The following is a 23,268-nucleotide window of genomic DNA, read 5'->3' as shown; positions in this document are numbered from 1 at the left end:
TCTCTGCGGAATGGGTATGATATACTGCCGGCGGTTCGATTCCCGTCAGCGGCAGCCCGACAGGAGCAGAGTGCGAAGCAGCGGAAGCCCGACAGCACTGGAAATCCCGATCGTGGCTAGGTAAGTATCTGCTAACCTAACCTAACCCTCCTAACCCTAACCCTCCTTAGGGGTGCCTAACCCTAACTTCCCCCCCAAGTGCCTAACCCTAATCCCCCCTCTAAGTGCCTAACCCTAACCAACCCCTTCCCCGCTGCCTGAACCTAAGTCCCCCAGGGGGGTGCCTAACCGTAAGTCCCCCCCGGGGGTGCCTAACCCTAACCCTCCCTCCCCCTAGCCAAACCCTAACCCTCCCGGGGGGGTGCCTAACCCTAAGTCCCCCCCGGGAGCCCTAAACCTAACCCTCCCCCCCCGCGGCTGTCTGCTTGCGGCGCCCGGCATCACTACGATCGTGATGCTGGGGGCCCGTCTCCCGGCATTGGGGAAATGCGGGCGTCTACATCTAGACGCCCGGCATTTCACCCATGCCGGGATAAGACAGTCGGGAAGCCGGCTGCCGGTATTTAGGCAGTCGGCTTCCCGATTGCTTCTCCTCTCTGCACGCCTGTGCGCAATACAATGGACATAGCTCGTAAATTGATCTCACATCACACGTAAAACCAGCCCCAAACAGGCAGGAAATCCTCAGTAATTCAACACCCCAACAGGTGCCAGAATACAGACATTAAGGATCTACTGTCACCTGAAGTTCTTCTGTTAATAAAATATTACAATAACGAAAGGACACACAACAAGGAGGCGGCCCCCAATAATTAACATTCTTACTAGCTCTCTGTGTCGGAGCATCATCATTGCTCCAGCACAGAGACAGCTGAGCTGAAAATCAGCTGTCTCCACAAATGTCTTAACAGCATAGTAGGCCCTAGGCAAAGCAATGCACTGGGGCTTCTTCCCACCATTTACAGGAATACAAATGTCAACGGTCAATACAATTAAACTTTTTAGATTTATCGGATCTTTCAACAAAATGTTTTAACTAAAAAAAAATAAACATGATGTAAAACGAAGATTAGGGACTCCACTTTGATGAATTTAGGCCTCCATACTAGTGCATGGGGACAGATCGGGGCTGAAAGTAAGCAGGACATAATATATCCTGCATTACCTTTATGATGAATGGCCCCAATACTTAATTTCTATAAAGTAGGGAAAATGTCAGAACTTGTGACTATGACATCAGTCTATGATACTGCATGTTAGCAAATTAAAATCTGTTTCTAAATTATTCAAAATAATAAAGTTGTAAAAAAAAATAATCATTAAAGTTAAATACTGTATCCCTGAGATTGTTATTGATATTGATATATACATATAAGGAATCTGCTTAGAGGCAATCCTGAATACCTACATTGCTATATGTATATGTATATATAAGAAACAACTGTGATTATCGACTGTTGTATATATTTCAATTAGGGGTGAGCGGGTTCGGATTTCTGAAATCCGAACCCCCCCGAGCCCCCCCGAACCGAGGCCGATCCGAGTCAGGCTCGAGTTTTCCCGCCTGACTCGGATCTGAAATCGAGGCAAAACGTCATCATCCCGCCTTCCGGGTCTCGCGGGTTTTGGATCCTATATAAGGTACCCGCGTCGGCGCCATTTTCTCACTCGGCTGTGGACAGTGAAGAGGGAGGGTGGGAGTTTGGGCTGGCTGGGCTGTGTAGTGTAGTGTAGTGCAGAGTAGTGTTGTGCTGTGCTGCGCTGTGCTGCTGTTGTCCATAGGGGCTGTGTCCACTACTTCAAAGTCCATAGGGGCTGGCTGTGTTGTGCTGTGCTGCTGTTGTTAATAGGGGCTGTGTCCACTACTTCAAAGTCCATAGGGGCTTGCTGGACTGTGTTGTGCAGTCAGTTGTCCATAGGGGCTGTGTCCACTCCAAAGTCCTGTGCAGTGTCCCAGTCCTAAAGGGATGCTGTAGTGTTGTCCAGGGGGTGCTCTGTCCGTCAGGGGTGCTCCCCCCAAGTGCACAATTGTGAATTGTGTGCGCAGTAGCGCACGTGCATCAACAAAGTAGTGCCAAGCGTGCGCCTGTGTCATAAGTAAAGGGCCAGCTGGCTTGACCATTAAAGGGTGCTGTAACCCCCAAAGTACACTCCAAACCAAATAAAAAAATATTTTCTGTGTTTGTGAATTGTGTGCGCAGTAGCCGCACGTGCATCAACAAAGTAGTGCCAAGCGTGCGCCTGTGTCCCATAAATAAAGGGCCAGCTGGATTGACCGCTAAAGGGTGCTGTAACCCCCAAAGGGCACTCCAAACAAAATAAAAAAAAAATTTCTGTGTTTGTGAATTGTATGCACTGTGGCTGCACGTGCATCAACAAAGGAGCAGCGCCAAGTGTGCGCCTGTGTCCCATAAGTAAAAAGCCGGCTGGCTTGTCCGTTAAAGGGTGCTGTAACCCCCAAAGGCCACTCCAAACAAAATAAAAAAATATTTTCTGTGTTTGTGAATTGTGTGCGCAGTAGCCGCACGTGCATCAACAAAGTAGTGCCAAGCGTGCGCCTGTGTCCCATAAGTAAAAGGCCGGCTGGCTTGACCATTAAAGGGTGCTGTAACCCCCAAAGTACACTCCAAACAAAATAAAAAAATATTTTCTGTGTTTGTGAATTGTGTGTGCAGTAGCCGCACGTGCATCAACAAAGTAGTGCCAAGCGTGCGCCTGTGTCATAAGTAAAAGGCCGGCTGGCTTGACCGATAAAGGGCGCTGTAACCCCCAAAGTACACTCCAAACAAAATAAAAAAATATTTTCTGTGTTTGTGAATTGTGTGTGCAGTAGCCGCACGTGCATCAGTAAAGTAGTGCCAAGCGTGCGCCTGTGTCCCATAAGTGAAGAGCCGGCTGGCTCATTTCTTAAAGGGTGGTGTAACCCACAAAGTGCACTACTCTCCAGCAAAAATAAAAAAATATTTTCTGTGTTTGTGTGCGCCTTAGCCGCACGTATATGTCAAATCAATATAAGATAAATGGAGGACCAAACTTTCTCCGATAAAAATAAAATAGGGAAAGATCAAGAACCACTTCCTCCTAGTGCTGAAGCTGCTGCCACTAGTCATGACATAGATGATAACATGCCATCAACGTCGTCTGCCAAGGCCGATGCCCAATGTCATAGTAGAGGGTACATACAATCCCAAATGACAAAGTTCAGGAAAATGACCTTGAAAAAACATTTAAATCATCTGAAGAGAAACGTAAACTTGCCAATATGCCATTTACGACACGGAGTGGCAAGGAATGGCTAAGGTCTTTCCCTATGTTCATGACTAGTGGTTCAGCTTCACATGACGATGGAAGCCCTCCTCCCACTAAAAAAATCAAACGAGTTAAGCTGGCAAAAGCACAGCGAAGAACTGTGCATTCTAAGAAGATATCACAAATCCCCAAGGAGAGTCCAAGTGTGGTGGTGGTTGCGATGCCTGACCTTCCCAGCACTGGACGGGAAGAGGTGGCTCTTTCCACCATTTGCACGCCCCCTGCAAGTGCTGAAAGGAGCACCCACAGTCCACTTGCTGATATTCAAATTGAAGATGTCACTGTTGAAGTACAACAGGATGAGGATACTGGTGTAGCTGTCGCTGAGGAGGAAGTTGGCGAGGAGGATTCTGATGGTGATGTGGTTTGTTTAAGTCAGGCTCCGGGGGAGACAGTTGTTGTCCGTGGGATGAAAAAGCCCATCACGGTCATGCCTGGGCAGAAGACCAAACATTCCACCTCTTTGGTCTGGCAATATTTCTATCCAAATCCGGACAACAACTGTCTTGCCATATGTACCATATGTAAAGGTGAAATAAGTAGGGGTAGGGACGTTAACCACCTAGGAACATCCTCCCTTATACGGCACCTGCAGCGCATTCATAAAAAGTTACTGTCAAGTTCAGAAACTTTGGCTAAGACCGTAAGCAGTCCAGGGACACCTAAATCCCTTTTTCCTGTTTTATCCAAGGAATCGGTGGATGAGGAGGACGAGGACGACATCTTGCCTCCGTAGAGCCAGTTTGTGCAGGGACACATTAATTGCCAGCTTGTTTTGTGGGGGCCCAAACGAACCAATCATTTCAGCCACAGTCATGTGGCAGACCCTGGCGCTGAAATGATTGGTTTGTTAAAGTGTGCATGTCCTATTTATACAACATAAGGGTGGGTGGGAGGGCCCAAGGACAATTCCATCTTGCATCTCTTTTTTTTCTTTGCAGTATGTACTGTTTGGGGCCTAGTTTTTCAAACTGCCATCCTGTCTGCCACTGCAGTGTCACTCCTAGATGGGCCACGTGTTTGTGCCGCCCACTCGTGTCGCTTAGCATAGTCATCCAGCTACCTTGGAGCAACCTTTTGGCCATAAAAACAATATTGTGAGGTGTTAGGTGTTCAGAATAGACTGGAAATGAGTGGAAATGAAGGTTATTGAGGTTAATAATTGAATAGGAGCATAAAAACCCACAAATTCTGTGATTTTAGCTGTTTTTATGCTTTTTTTTTTCAAAAAAATACAGATCCAAAACACAAAACCCAGAACCCAAAACATGGAAGGGTGGTTTTGGCAAAACCAATCCAGATCCAAAACACAAAGAAAGATCCAGATCCAAAACCAAAACACGAAAAGTGGCCGGTGCACACCCCTAATTTCAATATATACAAAACACAATTGTGATTGCCGATTACATCTAAATTGTATATCTTAATACCTAAAAGTCATGCCTTGTGGTTTTTGAAAGATATAAACATGATATATTTTTTCCATAGGTATTGACCAAAATATACAACATAAACTGCAGTAATATTACAGTGTATCTCCTACGATTGGAGAATTGTTTGTTTGTTTGTATTGTCCAACTTGATAGGTATTTTTGGCCATTTTTTTATCTTTTCCTTTTTAATGAATTTCAATAAAAGGTAATTTTTATAGCTTGGTAATTCTATAGGTGTGCCCCACATACGGAGTCCTTTTTCTCTTCTCTCTGATATACTCAATTTACTCAGAGGGTGCACCTTGTACCTTTATCACTTTAAAACGATCTTTTTTACCCACCAATATTCCTGTGCATTCAATCCTTCCCTACCTCCCCCTTCCCTTATCTGTATTCCCCTCTCGGCAGTCAGCCATCCTCAGTTATTTTATTATATACAGTAGATAACCCTTAGTAAGCAGTTTTCACACACATTGCACATTCAGCAAAGAATGACCCTCTGTGCCAGTCCGACCAGCTACCATACATTTCTATAGACAGGGCTGTAACTAAGGGTGTGTGAGTGGTGCTACCACCCAGAGCGCAGGCACCGTTGCTGCCGCACAGCACTTGCATTTATCTTGCACTATGGACTGGCAACGCTCTACTTCCTGGTGCCAGCAGCCCGACCCCTCATTGCGATGTTACAACTTGACGTGTTTGGGGGCACCTGATGACACAGAGTCCTGCTCCGGCACTATTTATAGACTATGGGCTTGATCTAATCAGGTGTGATTATCTTGCACCCATGAGTGTGGCTGCATGCCACACTTACGGCAGTGGCGTCCCTCCCTGCGGTGTTATCCGGTGCGGGGAGGGATGCTGTGTGCGCGGCGAAGCCGTGCGCCACTGAAAAGGGGGTGTGACCATATGGACAGGGCATGGCCACGCGGGAAGGGGACATGGCCTCTGGCTGAACCCCCATGGTCACGTTATTACTAGGGGGCAGGGGGGATGCCAGAGGTGCGGACTGCCCTATGTGCAGTACCGGCCGGCTCCCTTACAGTTGTCAGAAGCCGAGTGATGCACTTATTATACAATACAGCACCTGGCTCATGTCACTGAGGGGGAGTCTGCACCTTGGTGTCACCCCTCGGCAGGTGACAACCCGAGTGCTGCTAGAACCCCCCTTGTGATACCACTGACTTACGGTACCCCCAACAGCAAGTTGCCCCTAATTGGATCAAGCCATATTTGTTTAACATGTTTCAATAAGCTCTCTGTTTTTATATTTGCAAGATTCACAACTAGACTGGCCATCTGGCACTTCTGGCAAATGCAAATGCTGGTCTGACAGGCCGGCCGGTCCAGCCGCCTAAAGGTCTGGCTGAACAGCTCCGCCTCCCAGTGCTCTGCTTGGCTTGTATAATGAGAAAGAGCATCCTGCGAGGCCATGATCCTGTGATTCACGGCATATCCTTGGGTCGTGTGGCCACACCCTTTTTTCCATGCACACAAAGAATGCTGGGGATGATTCTTGTACCCTGTCCGTCCCTAGCTAGATTCAATGCATGCAAGCCTTCATAGATCTTAATCAGTGACTTAACTACCACTGTTGCAGGGGACAACAACTAAGGAGCTGGAATTAAAGGGGCCCATCCTGCTGAGCATGCGCGGGTGAAGCCCTGTTTGGATATACAGTTCCAGAATTTATTTCTAATCCTCAAGCATGCTCAGAAGAGGATGAACTGTAGAACTTTTACCTACATTTTGTTATAATAGAGTGTTACACCCTTGATCATAAAAATAACACACAGTGTAGAGCAGCAGAGGCTCCTACCCTCTTGGATGAAGGGGGCTGCTGCTGCCTATGCTGCCTGCGTTCACTCATGAGATTCTCCTTCCAGCTCCTGCACTGGGTGAAGGGAGAGACGTCATGACGTCTCTCCCATAGTGCCGAGCAGGACCAGAGGAGCGGATGGAGGCAGGCACTGGAGCGGGGATTCAGGTAAGTATAATTTTGTATGTCTGTGTGTGTCTACGTGTTTTATGTGCAGAAGGCACCACTACTGGGGGCACTGCATAGGGGGCACTATATAAGGAGCACTATATGTTGGACACTACTGGGGGCCCTGTATAAGAGGCACTACTGGGGGCACTGAATATTGGGCACTGCATAAGGGGTACTATATAAGGGACACTACTGGGGGCACTGTATAAGGGGCACTATATATTAGGCACTACAGGGGGCACTGCATAACGTGCACTGTATAAGGGGCACTACTGGGGGCATTGTATAATATGCACTACAACAGAGGGCATTGCATAATGGGGACTACAACAGGGGGCACTGTATAAGGGGCACTACTACAGTGGCAAAGGCCCCTGTGGCATGTGGCCATGCCCACTTTTTTAACATACGCACATGGGGGGTGGCTCCATTTTTCATCTTGCCCTGGGCTCCAAATACCCTAGTTATGCCACTGGTACTTATATATGTATAGTATTTTAAGAGATTAGGCACTTCAAACATCTAGTACAACAGGTTGGGTGCCAGAGGTAGGTAAATATAACGTTTCTGAAAATACGGCACTCCACAGGCAATTCAAACACAAAAAAGTAAGTATTTCAGCATGATAGCAGAAAATAACAGCAACAGTTTGGCCAGTACTTATACTTAAATAGACACTTTTTTGTGTTCAAAATAAATTAACTGTGGAGTATCGTATTTACAGGAAATTTTAGATAGATAGATAGATAGATAGATAGATAGATAGATAGATAGATAGATAGATAGATAGATAGATAGATAGATAGGTAGATACTGCGGAACCCTTATATAACCGTATAAATAAAGGGTAATAATAATAATAACGATAGATAGACAGATAGATAGATAGATAGATAGATAGATAGATAGATAGATAGATAGATAGAATATGTATAGATTATTTTTTACATTTGTTTACACTTTTATTTTTAGCTTATGTACTAGGTGGAAGTACCCCGTCAATCTGCCTCAGGTGCACATACAGTAGCACAGAGTATAGAGTTATATAAACACTTGCTGGCAGCTGATTTTAGCCAGAGGCTTCTCAATGGCAGGATAAGCTGACACTGCCTGTAATTAGCACTGTCTCCTATGACCAGTTGACATTAATAAATGAAAGGGACAGAGACATCAGTCCCTAGAGCTTCGCCACCTGAAGGGCATCCATGCATAGCAAGGAGAATAAAGTTAGCCTGATGATGCAGGAACAAATGTGCAATTAATTAAACAAATGCCCAATTAGGAAAGGTAATGGTGCAACTGTCTCAGGGCTGGGAAACAGATCAGGATCCAGTGATGGGCAGGGATAATGCTACACCCAGGGACAAGTGACAAGTGCAGACATAAACTATTACACATAGACTAGTATAGACTCAAGTAACCCTTTCACTATTAGACTCAAGTAACCATTTCACTGCCTGTTTAATGTAACACGTATTATAAAATCATTGTTACTTAAAGAGTAAAAGTGATTACAGACATGGGCCCTCATTCAGAGCCACTCGCTAGCGGCAGTACGCTCGTTCCGAGCGATGTTCGCACATCTGCGCATGCGTACGGATCGTTATACGCATGCGCGAACCAGTCAGTGCGGCCGAAATTCATGTGCTCGCAATATAGTGAATGCCTGCTATTTTGAGTGACAGAATGAGGCGTATGTGGGTGGTAACAGGGGAAGGTGCTTGAAAATGGGGAGTGGAGATCCGAACGCAGGGGTGCTTAAAGGTCAAAACGGGCGTTTTATGGGTGTGCATAATTAATACAGCAGCATCATTGACCACGTCACTGGGTTATTTTATAGCCAGAACTGCTCGCAAGATTGTGGTAGCAAAAACCAACCACAAGAATAGCGAGCAGTTCATACGCTGGTCGATGTACTCGATTAATCTAATAAATAGTGGACATGACGTATGGTGCGAGCGGCCAGGGGGCGTTTTTAACAAATAAACGAGCGTATGTTTTGCTCGCTCGTTCAGACTTCGAGGCGTGAACAGACTGCAATTTGCGAACGGATCATTTGAATAGCCACCCCTTGTTTTTGAACGAACGACCGCAAATAGCGAACGGCTCTGAATCAGGCCCAGGATCTAAATGCTACATATTTGTTCCACACTGAGTTTGACTGCCCAAAGACTAATTTTAAATTTACAAACCACTTACCCATTGGCGTATCTATAATGGGTGCAGGGTGTGCGGTGCACACATGCCCCAAGCAAAGGGGGCCAACACTGCATACCCTGCACCCATATTATTATACTCACCTCTCTGGAGTCCCACGTCAGCGCTGCAGCAGCAGCAGCAGAAATCACCATAAATATGGCGCAGTAGAGTGCCACAAAGAGGATAGGGCCCACATGGAGCCCTCACACAGGCCACCTGCTCTCTTATATCTGCACTTACCCCAAGCTAGGAGAACAATGGTGGTCCCATGATTGGTACTGCAAGATTCAGAAGAACCCTTCTCCATTATTCATACAGATGTGTCCTCATTTACCAAGTCTCAAAATGCCATATGACGCTATGATGCCCGGTGCGACTGAGCCGCGCCAAGCAGTGTATTGTAGCAACTTTTGTCTTGAAATTTGCATTTTATTTGCACCACAGATGCAGCGAATCACAACTCAATCTATACCAGAGACACCGGGCTGCGACTTTAACCACACAGGAATTCGCTTTCAACAAGTCGCAGATGAAGCACAATGGAACTTAACGTGAAAAAAAGCCGCGGCTGCTGCATTGCAGCACTTCGTATACAGACTCAGACTCATTCGCACACAGATGTACAAATTTCGCACATTAAATTGATCAGCGTGATATAGCAAAGTAGATTTGTCGCTTCAAGTTTCTTTATTAGTGCAAGTAAGATGCACATTTTAAGCGAATAAAACGCTCGACACGGTCAAGAAGCACAGGACCTGGCGTGCCGAGAGCGGCAATAGTGTATGAGGACACATCTGTTTTATGGCTTTTCCCTCCTGTTCAATCTGGCGCAAAGGGCCTTGTAAATAGGACCACAGTATGTTGTAACACAGATTATGGGATAAATTTAATAGCCTGCAGCAAAACCAGGTTGATATTGCCTTTTAAATGACTACTACTTTATAACATTGGGCAGTCTCACATGGAACTCGCCGATATTTGCAGTCCGTAGGCCATTACATTTACCCATCTGACTGTGCAAAGCTGCCACTGTACTATCAATAGATATTTTAAAATTGCAACATTTTGGAATTGTCCTTGATCATCGATGCTGGGGCAAAAGTTGTTACAGCAGCGGCAGATGAGATCTCCAGACTTGTCTCTCTGATGGCTGATAAATGACATTATTGCTTAAGCAATGCTATTTGTCAGGTGAGGAAGGTGAGCGGAGGGGGGTGGGGGGGGATCGGGGGGTACGAAACTTAACGCATCTGTAGGCAGTGCTGCGCATGCGCTGGTTTTACAGATGTAACAGCGCATGCGCAGCACTGTTTCCAGATGAGATAAGGTAGTGTAGGCAGGGAAAAGTATCTATTTCCCGAAAAGCTGTCATCGCAAAAATGACAGCTTTTCGGAATAGATACTTATGGAGAGGTGGAATGATGAATTCCACCTATAATTAGCTAGAACTCCATGAGAGTTCTAAAGCTAATTATCTCCAGGGAAATTTTACGTTTAATGAATAGGCCCCTAGGCCTGGTAAATAGATCAGAAGCATAGAACAATTGGAGGTAGCTGCAATAATAAAGAAGAGAGTACACATGTTTTACTGATAATCTGCCTTGGCATGGTTCAGCAGAAAGAGTGTCTTATATTGCAGAAAAGGACAGTGATAATCAGTGAGCTGTAAATCCAGCAGAAAGCAGCACAGGTTCAGGCAGCGGTTTGGAGGTAGTGCATACACACTGGTGGGTGAGCACACAGAGAAGTAATGAACCACATTGTTCTGCCAAAGTGTTTCAGTACTAAAACTGAACTTAATGACAATTAGGGGCTCGGGGGGGTTCGGATTTCTGAAATCCGAACCCCCCCGAGCCCCCCCCCGATCCGAGGCCGATCCGAGTCAGGCTCGACTTTTCCCGCCTGACTCGGATCTGAAATCGAGGCAAAACATCATCATCCCGCCTTCCTGGTCTCGCGGGTTTTGGATCCTATATAAGGTACCCGCGTCGGTGCCATTTTCTCACTCGGCTGTGGACAGTGGAGGGTGGGAGTTAGGGCTGGCTGGGCTGAGTAGTGTAGTGTAGTGTAGTGCAGTGTAGTGTTGTGCTGTGCTGCGCTGTGCTGCTGTTGTCCATAGGGGCTGTGTCCACTCCTTCAAAGTCCATAGGGGCTGGCTGGACTGTGTTGTGCAGTCAGTTGTCCATAGGGGCTGTGTCCACTCCAAAGTCCTGTGCAGTGTCCCAGTCCTAAAGGGGTGCTGTAGTGTTGTTCAGGGGGTGCTCTGTCCGTCAGGGGTGCTCCCCCCAAGTGCAAAAAATATATATATTTTTTCTGTGTTTGTGAATTGTGTGCACTGTGGCTGCATGTGCATCAACAAAGTAGTGCCAAGCGTGCTCCTGTGTCCCATAAATAAAAGGCCGGCTGGGTTGACCGCTAAAGGGTGCTGTAACCCCAAAGGGCACTCCAAACAAAATAAAAAAAAAAATTCTGTGTTTGTGAATTGTGTGCACTGTGGCTGCACGTGCATCAACAAAGGAGCAGCGCCAAGCGTGCGCCTGTGTCCCATAAGTAAAAGGCCGGCTAGCTTGTCCGTTAACGGGTGCTGTAACCCCCAAAGGGCACTCCAAACAAAATAAAAAAATATATTTTTTTGTGTTTGTGAATTGTGTGCGCAGTAGCCGCACGTGCATCAACAAAGTAGTGCCAAGCGTGCGCCTGTGTCCCATAAGTAAAGGGCCGGCTGGCTTGTCCGTTAAAGGGTGCTGTAACCCCCAAAGTACACTCCAAACAAAATAAAAAAATATTTTCTGTGTTTGTGAATTGTGTGCGCAGTAGCCGCACGTGCATCAGCAAAGTAGTGCCAAGCGTGCGCCTGTGTCATAAGTAAAGGGCCAGCTGGCTTGACCGTTAAAGGGTGCTGTAACCCCCAAAGTACACTCCCAACAAAATAAAAAAATATTTTCTGTGTTTGTGAATTGTGTGCACTGTGGCTGCACATGCATCAACAAAGGAGCAGCGCCAAGCGTGCGCCTGTGTCCCATAAGTAAAGGGCCAGCTGGCTTGTCCATTAAAGGGTGCTGTAACCCCCAAAGTACACTCCAAACAAAATAAAAAAATATTTTCTGTATTTGTGAATTGTGTGGGCTGTAGCTGCATGTGCATCAACAAAGGAGCAGCGCCAAGCGTGCGCCTGTGTCCCATAAGTAAAGGGCCAGCTGGCTCATTTCTTAAAGGGTGGCGTAACAAAGTGCACTAGTCTCCAACAAAAATAAAAAATTATTTTCTGTGTTTGTGTGCGCCTGTAGCCGCACGTATATATCAATATAACATAAATGGAGGACCAAACTTTCTCCGATAAAAATAAAATAGGGAAAGATCAAGAACCACTTCCTCCTAGTGCTGAAGCTGCTGCCACTAGTCATGACATAGACGATAACATGCCATCAACGTCGTCTGCCAAGGCCGATGCCCAATGTCATAGTAAAGGGCACATACAATCCCAAATGACAAAGTTCAGGAAAATGACTTTGAAAAAAACATTTAAATCATCTGAAGAGAAACGTAAACTTGCCAATATGCCATTTACGACACGGAGTGGCAAGGAACGGCTAAGGTCTTTCCCTATGTTCATGGCTAGTGGTTCAGCTTCACATGACGATGGAAGCCCTCCTCCCGCTAAAAAAATCAAACGAGTTAAGCTGGCAAAAGCACAGCGAAGAACTGTGCGTTCTAAGAAGATATCACAAATCCCCAAGGAGAGTCCAAGTGTGGTGCCGGTTGCGATGCCTGACCTTCCCAGCACTGGACGGGAAGAGGTGGCTCTTTCCACCATTTGCACGCCCCCTGCAAATGCTGAAAGGAGCACCCACAGTCCACTTGCTGATATGCAAATTGAAGATGTCACTGTTGAAGTACAACAGGATGAGGATACTGGTGTAGCTGGCACTGAGGAGGAAGTTGGCGAGGAGGATTCTGATGGTGATGTGGTTTGTTTAAATCAGGCTCCGGGGGAGACAGTTGCTGTCCGTGGGATGAAAAAGCCCATCACGGTCATGCCTGGGCAGAAGACCAAACATTCCACCTCTTTGGTCTGGCAATATTTCTATCCAAATCCGGACAACAACTGTCTTGCCATATGTACCATATGTAAAGGTGAAATAAGTAGGAGTAGGGACGTTAACCACCTAGGAACATCCTCCCTTATACGGCACCTGCAGCGCGTTCATAAAAAGTTACTGTCAAGTTCAGAAACTTTGGCTAAGACCGTAAGCAGTGCAGGGACACCTAAATCCCTTTTTCCTGTTTTATCCAAGGAATCGGTGGATGAGGAGGATGATGACGACATCTTGCCTCCGTAGAGCCAGTTTGTGCAGGGACACATTAATTGCCAGCTTGTTTTGTGGGGGCCCAAATGAACCAATCATTTCAGCCACAGTCATGTGGCAGACCCTGGCACTGAAATGATTGGTTTGTTAAAGTGTGCATGTCCTATTTATACAACATAAGGGTGGGTGGGAGGGCCCAAGGACAATTCCATCTTGCATCTCTTTTTTTTCTTTGCAGTATGTACTGTTTGGGGCCTAGTTTTTCAAACTGCCATCCTGTCTGCCAATGCAGTGTCACTCCTAGATGGGCCACGTGTTTGTGCCGCCCACTCGTGTCGCTTAGCATAGTCATCCAGCTACCTTGGAGCAATCTTTTGGCCATAAAAACAATATTGTGAGGTGTGAGGTGTTCAGAATAGACTGGAAATGAGTGGAAATGAAGGTTATTGAGGTTAATAATTGCATAGGAGCAGAAAAACCCACAAATTCTGTGATTTAAGCTGTTTTTATGCTTTTTTTCAAAAAAATACAGATCCAAAACACAAAACCCAGAACCCAAAACACGGAAGGGTGGTTTTGGCAAAACCAATCCAGATCCAAAACACGAAGAAAGATCCAGATCCAAAACCAAAACACGAAAAGTGGCCGGTGCACACCCCTAATGACAATGTTTCCCAACCTTAGCCATGGGGGTGGGGGGCAAGTTGCTGTTGTAACGGCACAATCTCGCCCGGAGTCAAGGAAATTTTGAATTGTCTATCTGTGCTCAAGCATGGATATCCCTAAAACCTGGACAGTAAAGCTGGTTACACACTGAACGTTGTGCACCCAGCCGAAATGTCTGCCAGACGGGCTGACATATTGGATCCTGGGTACACATCAGAACGAGGAAATGAAGGACGGAACGATCCCTCGTTCCATCCTTCATTACCTGCAACAAAGCGGCAGCATGTTGGACGCGCAGCACAGCTGACCGGACGATACCGCATGCGACTGCGGGAGTGCGCATATTGGCTGAACACACTGAGCGATTCAGACGATATGTCGCTGATCCTCCATCATGACAAATTCTACCTGGGACAAATTGATCTGCTCCTGGACTTCCCACCGACTTTGTGATTGCAGACCCCTGTGCTGAAACACCTTTCTCATCAATTAACTAGTTCAACACAGGTGTCTGCAATCATACATTAGGTGGGAAGTCCAGGAGCAGAGCAATTTGTACTGGGTGGGATGGGTCATGTTGGAGGGTAGGATGTCATTCTGATTCGGACGGAAACTACATATCCTGCCGACATTGTCTCAGTGTGTACCCAGCATAAGGAGTGTACACACTAGACGATATGCTCCCTAAGCGATATCGTCTAGTGTGTCCCCGGCAGGCTGTGCTCAGTGTCGTTCATGACATTGAGCACACCCGCTGAACGATATCAGTAACGATATCGTTCAGCGCCGGGCTCTCTCCCCCATTCCCTGACATGCAGCAACCTGACGACATCGTCAGGTTGGCCTGCATGTTAACCCGATGAACGATAATGATGAACGACCCGCGGGAACGTGCGTTGTTGTTATCGTTCATCGTTTTTGTGTTAAAAATGGACAATAAAGTGGACAACTGAACGATAACGATATCGTTATCGTTCAGTCGTCCACTTTAATCGCCAGTGTGTACGCACCATTAGCCATAAGGAGTAAGGACCGATGTTGGACAACACTCCTTTATTACAAAGGCACGTGCATTACTGCTTCTGCAAGTTCTGCTCATGTGAGCCAGAATAAAATGAATAAAGCTTGGAATTGAAGAAGAAGAAAAAAAGAAAAGTAATAAAAACTACATCTCCCGTGAGCCTTCAGGACTAAGAAGGAGGAGCCGGCGGCATTGGGCACATGTGACAGGACACGCAGCGGGCCAATCGGGAGGCCGCAGTATCAGTTTGAATTCGGTTTCTCTGTGTAGTAGCAGCCGGGTCTGCCTGTCGGGAGTCAGTAACCATCGGGAGGAGGTGAGCGGCGGGTTTATGCTTGGCTGTGGGTGGCTCTGGATACGCACAGCACACGCACCAGCAGAGCGCTGTCAGTGCTGTGCAGTGAGGTGGGCAGGTGTGGCAGCAGTTACATATTCCATGTCACTGCCAGTCACAGATCCAGTTACACGGTGGTTGTGGAGGCCGAGCTGGTACCTGTAGTTCCACACCTGCTGGAGAATCACGGGATGCCTTACCTCTGCTATTCGGGGACTAGAGTGAAACTATTACACGTCCACTGTCAGTAACGGGTGGTATGGCGAGGCTGCCACTGGCCTTGTGCCTGGGTGTAAGCATTTACCATCTCATAGCTGTTAGTGCCAGGGAATGGTGTGCAGCCTGATCCTGAGGAGTCAAAATAAAAAAAAGTGGCCTTGATAGATCAAGCATGATAATCTGAGTGGTGGAGGTGCACATATTCATTTGTATATCAATTCAACAACCTTTAATTGGTTCCCAGTGTAATATATTTATTAATACACAAATGAGCAGGGACCTCTCCCTTTATGTGCTTCTCCTTTCACCTATTCCTTCCTTACTGTCCGCAAGGGCACCTAACACTACGTTACTTACGCCCAGCTACTTATTTTGAGTGTTTTGATCGCTTATACAGTAATATATATAAACCATGTCCTTGACCTGCATTGTATTGTACTGTAAGTCACTGGTTTCGTGTTCACTTATTTGTTCATGTACCTTGTAAGGTGCTGTGGGAAAATCTGTGGTGCCATATAAACAAATTATGAAATATAAATATTTTCTCTTGGGAGGGCCTGCTGTGAATGGGTAAGGTGAGTATAGCTGCAGGGTTCTTCTGTGCAGACAGTGAACTGAGAGGAGGGTGGAGCAGTGGCCAGGCTGAGGTAACCTGGTATATGCTGGCCCCTTTTTGACCTAGTATATAGTAATCTTGTAAGCTCTGTCCAGTCTCCAACATGCAGGGGTGTGTGCCACCCTTCCAGCAGCAAGCGATGGGACAGATCTAGACAGGGAACCTCTCTGCCCTGGGAAGGTTACCCGGCATGTGCCAGGTCCAATACACGTGTGTGTGTGTGTGTGTGTGTATATGTATGTATTCTGTTAAGCAAATGTCTCATTAATAAGCACTTATTTCTCTGTATCCAACAGGAAGTCAGTAAGTCATGGCAGAGGCTGCTGATGAATGGGAACTGAGCAAGGAAAATGTCCAACCTCTTAGGCAAGGAAGGGCTATGTCCACTCTTCAGGAGGTCCTCTCCCAGCAAGAAAGCACTAACCATAATGCTGTCCAGCAAAAGAAGCAGTAAGTGTAATGGTGCATACACACGGTCAGATTTTTCTTCAGATCTGAACGATAACTATTTCAAAAATCATTCAATCGTTCATATCTGAAGGAAAATCTGACATATCTGAATGATGCGCGTTCCTGATGGTCAGATAACGATATCTGACATCTGATGTGTTTGCAGTCAGTTTTGGATGATTTCAGTCATTTTAATGCAGTCAAAAATCGTTCATAGTACAAATCGTTGGTCAAATTGTTCATCTGACACACCTGACAGATCTGACCATGTGTATGTAGCTTAATTGTGATGTTATTCCTGTATCAGGGCGAGTCAGCCCGTCATCATTTTATTGTATTGACCAGAGTAGTTTTCTCGTGTTTTTTTTTTTTTTTTTTGTGCCTTCCAACCCTTACGAAGCGCAGGCACGCAAGGACGATATCGTCCATCGGCCGTGCATGCAGGCCAACCTGGACGATATCGTCCAGGTTACATGGGGATCGCGGGTTGCTGGCCCGTCGTTGGTGGTCTGCTGGATGAACGATATCGATCATCCAGCACACCGGGAAGGTGCAGGGAGATCAGTCAGTGATATCATTATCGATGACTGATTGTACCGTGTGTACGTACCATAAGCCTGATTGCATGAACTTGTTGTAGTGCAGGGCAACATTTACAATACTGCAGGCATTTGTTGCTGGCCAGGTGCCATAGAATAGTGTCAGAATTGCGAGTGTAGCCTTTGCATGCAAACCATTCCATGGTTTAACCACCCAATGGTGTATTGGTGCGTGTTCGCAGTGGGCATCTGAAGTTTGTGCATGCGCAAAGGGAGCTCTGCAGAGCTCTATTTTTCTCCTTCCTGGTGTCAGCCATCGGAAACAAGCATGTGGTTGTGGCAACCATCACAATCCTTGAATGGAACAGAGAAGGCAGTTCCATCGGATTGGAAACATCCATGTTTGCCCAGTTTCCGATGGCCTTCCCTACTGCAAATAGATATGTTGGTCATTTTAAAATGCATTGTTTGTTTATGATTGGGATTTATCTACAGCTACTGGTGTGTGCTCATACACCTGTCCTTTTTGACCATATGGTGTGATTCCCGTGTTGTGCACTTCTTCCTCAATTATGCTACTTTTTCCTCAATTTCATGACTTGGATTGCATATAGGGCCTGATTCAGACCCGGTCGCAAGCGCTGAGCGCTTGCAACCGGGTCGTTGGTGGCCCAGAGGGCATGTGCACGACTGAGCCGGCTCAGTCATGCGCGAGACCCGGATAGCAACGGGCAATCCGTCGCACCGGGTCTCGCACCAAAGGGGGCGTGCTGTCAATGTTGAGTGTCAGCACACCCCCTTTGGTGGGCGGGCTGGGGGGTGGCTTTCCAGGCAGAGGCGTTCCCATGAGAACGCCTACCGTTTGGGGGCGGCCCCACTGACATCACAAGTGATGTCAGTGGGAGAGCTTGCAGCTCTGTTTTGAGCCGAAAGCTCTCTGGGGCTTGCGGCCACAAGACCCTACAACTCGGGGACTCGTCGCAAACCCGATGGTCGCGATGGTCTTGACCATCGCGACCATCATCCTGGCCGCTCGCATTAGCTGTGGGTGGCAACCCACATCAATGCGAGCTGCCAGCAGGCCGCTCCATAAAAAAAAAAACCGCCCTGATTCAGAGCGAGCGCTCTGTCAGAGCGTCCGGCTCTGAATCAGGGCCATAGTGTACTAATGTTTTTTTTTTTTTGCAAAGGAATTAGTATAAAGTTGCAGATAAAGCATAAGGATACACAGATTGCATACTTTACCTTTGTGTCTTGGTTTGCTTATGGTGTACTAGGTTTGTAGGAGTAGTGTGTTGACATGGCTAAAGCTGGCCATCCACTATACAATTATCTGTCCAATCTGGCTGGTTGGAATGAACAATTGGTAATGTATGGAAGCAAATGACAGTCGATCATATGCTTTTAAACACTGAAAAGACAAAAAAATTGTTCAAATTGGTTACATTTGTGTGTTTTAACCAATTTGTCTGAACAACCATTTTTGGCTATTTTCCAGTGTTTGTGAGTTTGTCATTTGCTCCCATACATTACCAGTTTTTCATTCCAACCAGCCAGATATCTGACAGAAATTTGTACAGTGGATCTTCTGTAATACAGCAGGAGACCCAGGTATTGAGTAGAGCTGTTTGGTTTTGGCTCGGATCTCAGAGCGAGGCAAAATGTTCTTTCATGGACGTCTGGGCACACCTGTCCATAAAAGATGACATTTTGCCTCAATATGAGATCCGAACTTGATGGGTAAATTACAACCCAAAACTGAACCGCTCATCTCTAGTATTGAGGTACTTGGGGAGAGGGACATATTTGCCCTGCGAGGCTTAATTTCTCCTAATCCAAGAATCAGTTTATTTTAAATGCCATAATAATAGAAGACTGATTAACAGAGCACCCCCTACCACAGTCCTGGCACACAAACTATGGATAGGAGTTGGCCTCCAATTTGGGACCTGATTGGACTGACTGTCCTTGTTATCCATTAAGGCAGGGATGGGGAACCTCAGGCCCAGGGGCCATATAAGGCCCCCTGTATCATTTGGTCAGGCCCTCTGAGCTTTTTTTCTGCTAGCCTCATCTGGATAGTAGGGTGCGTATAATGGTACCCAGCAGCCAGAATATATGCAGCATCCTTAGGATGCTACAGACGGTCACACCGCTGCCCTTACAGCTCCCCAAAGCATTCTCAGGATGCTCCAGGCATTGCTGTAATCGCTGGCGATTTTGGCCCCGTCCTGTGTGACATCGCACGAAGGGGGTTTGGCCTGCACCAGGCCCGTGAGTAATGTTATATATATCAAAATGGCCCTCGGCAGAAAAAAGGTTCCCCGCCTCTGCATTAAGGCATCACATTTATTACTCCCCTTGGGCTAGGCAGTTGAATTCCCTGTTTCTACTTCAGGGTCCATAGGGGGTCCACAGGGTTGACCTTGGGGTATAGCTGGATCTGGATCCACGGGCACCACGCAGTTAAAGCTTTGCTGCTCCCAGGATGCACTTGGGTCCGTCCTCCTCTATACCCCGCCCCGGCCACAGGCACCTCAGTTTTAGTTGGTGCCCGGCCGGAGTCGGGTCACCCTGTCGCAGTGGGGCTGCAGGAGCAGCCCCTAAGCTTTATTTTAAAAGAGAAATTTTTTATTTTTTTTCTACTTTTTTTACACTGATAGAGCGGCAGCATCAGACTGTCCTTTAGGACGTCCACGCTGCCGCTCCTTCTCCCCGCTGGCGCCGCGACGCCAGTACAGCTCTGGGGATCGCGGCGGGACCCCAGAGCCTGTACTAGCCGGGCTCTGGGGACTCCCTTGACTGCTGCCGGACGCGACGGGGATCAGGTAAGCCGCGGGTCGCCGCGTGCGGCGGGCCGCGGATACTTCAATGCAGTCAGGAGCCTCCGGTCTCTGGGGACAGACCGGAGGCGCTAGCGGCGGCGGCGGGCTCCCCCTCAATTGAGGAATACCCCGCGTGTCCGCTAGACCACCAGGGTATCAGGCTGGTAGCGGGACCGGCAACCCGGGGGTTAATTGCTAGCCAGGGGAGGCAGCCTTCCCTGTCTAGCGGCTCCTCCCCTCAGCTCAGCGCGCCTTTCAACAAGCAGTCTGGCGTCGCTGAGCTGCTCTTATCTCTCGGCCACTCCTCCTCTGAGGTCTCCGGCGGCCATCTTTACTGGCACATCGCAGACTCCCAGGCGGTATCAAGTGGACCGGTCCCCCTGTGTACCTCTCCCCTGCTAAAGGACAGTGTACACAGCGCTATAGCCCTCCCAGACACTGAATCTGGGCGGTTGATTGTAGCGGAAGGTGCAGTGAGTATAACTTTTCTGCATTGTATGTGACTATTGCTAGTGCTGCCTGTCTGTGACTTATTCTCCTTTACTGTCAGCTTATACCTATCCCTTTCCTTCTCCTACGGCCCGGCAGGTGTGTGGGGGAAGGGCGTTTTTCTGAGACCCTCACTTATATAAAACACGTATTTGTGGGGTCAGTCACATACTGTTGTGTGCTACACAGTACCATATCTGGGCTGTTGTGTCGCATACTGGTGAGTGCGCGGGTGTTAAAACCGTAATTCCTCTGGTGATACCTGTTTCTTGTGATCTACGGTATCATGTCTGATGAGGAGACTGAGCGCTCTGTGGCTCCTGTGCTATTTTCCTGCAGACGCTGTGCTGCTGGAGTTGATGGGGAGGACTTATCTCAGGATGGTCTGTGCGGGCGGTGCCAGCTGGTACCGGGCCCCTCCAACCCCCCTGTATCACAGGACCCTCCTTGGGCGATGTTTTCACAGGTGCTGGCGTCTATTGCGGACCGGTTATCGGTCCCATCAGCGGTCCTTTCTAGGGCGTTACCGCAGCCCACCATCCCCCATTCCCCGAGGGTTCCACAAACGTTGCGGTCTTCCCCCGGGGCCCAGACTGTGGGTCCTTACTCGGGACTGCCTGTGTATGTGCAGTCTTCCCCAGGGACGTGTCAGTCTGTAGTGCCTTTGCAGAGTTTTGCTCCGACGGCTCCTCCGCCTTGGGTGGATGTTCTATCCAGCTCCGTACAGAGTCTGGCGGCTTCATCCTCGGCGTTTCAGTCCATGTTGCAAGGTGATGTGCCACCAAGGGTGTCTAAACGTCCGGTTGTGAGTTCACTAGCTGCGCAGTTGTCGGACTCGGAAGTGTCCTCAGATGATGGAGAAATCCATGAGGACTCTGACTCTGATGTCATGGGGCAGGAGGTGGAAGCTAAGTCCTCCATTAATGTTCCAGCCTTAGTTAGGGCGGTGCGGGCTATCCTACATGTTGAGGATGATGCGCCGGCTCCTAGGTCGAAGTTTCCTAATTTTAAAAAGGCCAAGGTGACCTCAACTGTGTTCCCCCTGTCTGATCAATTATCGGATCATATGGCGGCGGCCTGGCAATTACCTAGTAAGAGGTTCCATCCACAGAAGAGGTTGGCGGCGAACTATCCTTTTCCTGAAGCTCATTGCAGGAAATGGGAAACTCCGCCGGCGGTGGATTCCCACGTTACCCGCTTGGTCAAAAGCGCGACGTTGCCATTGCCGTCTATCTCCTCTTTGAAGGATCCCACGGACAGGAAGGTGGAGACTTGTTTAAAGTCCATTTATTCTCTTTCCGGGGCGGTGGCTCGCCCGTCCATGGCTATCTCCTGGGTGGCTAAAGCCATTGAGGCATGGGCCAATGCCTTGGAGGATACCTTTTCTGATGAGGCTCCGGATATCCAGAGAGCGTTAGTGGGACAGATGCGGGATGCAGCTTCCTATATTGGGGAAGCGTCTTTGGATGCCAGCCTGCTCACTTCTAGGGTGTCGGCTGCAGCGGTATCTGCTCGGCGCTCCCTGTGGCTGAGGTCCTGGAGGGCTGATGCAGATTCAAAAAAGGGTCTGGAGGCCTTGCCTTTTAATGGTGATTTACTATTTGGTCCGGATTTGGACAGAATAGTGGATACTTTGGCTAAGTCCAAGTCGGCTTTTCTCCCTTCGGCCTCTGTGCCGGCTAAAGTGAGGAGCTCTGCCTTTCGGTCCTTTCGGGTTCAGGGTAAGGCCAAGGGCCAGTCCTTCCCGAGACATTCGGCGACCAAGGCCGCACCCAAGCCCAAGAAGCAGGCATGGAGTGCTCGGCGCCCTTCTTCCAAGCAGGAGGATAAGCCTGCTGCCTGATGGGACGGGCCTCTCTCTGGGGGACCCCAGAGTGGGAGGCCGACTTCTCCAATTCGCCCAGTGTTGGCACAATACCACCACGGATGCCTGGGTTCGAGAAGTAGTCTCTCAGGGGTACGCCCTGTCTTTTCGGTTCAGGCCGCCCCACCAGTTTTTCTGTACGAGTCCTTCTCTGGACAAGACCAAAGCTGGTCAGATTCAGGTAGCTATAGAATCCTTGCTACAAGCAGGGGTCATTGTTCCCGTTCCGCAGTCTCAGCGCGGGACGGGGTACTATTCTACTGTTTCTGGTACAGAAACCCAATGGTTCTCATCGCCCTATCCTGAATTTGAAGTCTCTGAACAGATACCTCAGAGTTCCCAGGTTCAGGATGGAAACGTTACGTTCCATCATTCTGGCGATGGAACCCGGGGATTATATGGTCTCCCTCGATATCCAGGACGCCTATCTCCATGTGCCCATAGCACCGGCACATCAGCGGTATCTGAGGTTTGCTATCCTGAACCATCACTACCAATTTCGGGCGTTGCCTTTTGGCCTTTCCACGGCTCCGAGGGTGTTCACCAAGGTGATGGCGGTTATGGCTGCCCACCTTCGGGGTCAGGGTCTACGTCTGTTGCCGTACCTGGACGATCTTCTGCTGCTGGCGAGCTCCCCGGAGGTGCTTCTTCGACATCTCCACCTGACCATTGCTTGTCTTCAAGCACACGGGTGGTTGATAAACTGGAAGAAGTCCTCCCTGATTCCATCACAGCGGATGGTTCATTTGGGAGCCCTGCTGGATTCTAGTCAGCAGCGGATTTTCCTGACTCCAGAGAAGGTCTCCTCCCTGCAGCTGCGGATACACAGTTGCCTGAGCAGTTGCCGCCTGTCGGTCCATTCAGCTATGAGAGTTCTGGGGTCCATGGTGTCGACATTCGACATGGTGGAATTTGCCCAGTTCCATTCCCGGCCCCTGCGGGGGCTGATTCTATCGGAATGGAACGGGTTACCTCACCGGATCCGCTCTCAGATGCTGGTGTTGTCC

General features: G+C 48.2%; 1 protein-coding gene across 2 annotated transcripts in view; it reads left to right on the top strand.

Moving 5' to 3' along the window:
• The first annotated feature begins 15,095 nt into the window (after nucleotides 1–15,095).
• Nucleotides 15,096–23,268, top strand: part of BUB1B (BUB1 mitotic checkpoint serine/threonine kinase B) — an 89,085-nt gene continuing 80,912 nt past the window's right edge. For both annotated transcript variants that reach the window (XM_088460786.1, XM_088460785.1), the window contains exons 1-2: nucleotides 15,096–15,241; nucleotides 16,391–16,544. In XM_088460786.1, coding sequence (XP_088316912.1) covers nucleotides 16,405–16,544 — 140 coding nt within the window. In that variant the 5' untranslated portion in view covers nucleotides 15,096–15,241; nucleotides 16,391–16,404. The remainder of the gene's footprint in view (nucleotides 15,242–16,390; nucleotides 16,545–23,268) is intronic.

The sequence above is a fragment of the Taudactylus pleione genome, unplaced genomic scaffold, assembly GCF_031769625.1.
Source record: "Taudactylus pleione unplaced genomic scaffold, aTauple2 ptg000985l, whole genome shotgun sequence".
Taxonomy (NCBI): Eukaryota; Metazoa; Chordata; class Amphibia; order Anura; family Myobatrachidae; genus Taudactylus; species Taudactylus pleione.
Note: the sequence above shows the minus strand (reverse complement) of the source record. Positions and strands in the feature narration are given on the sequence as shown.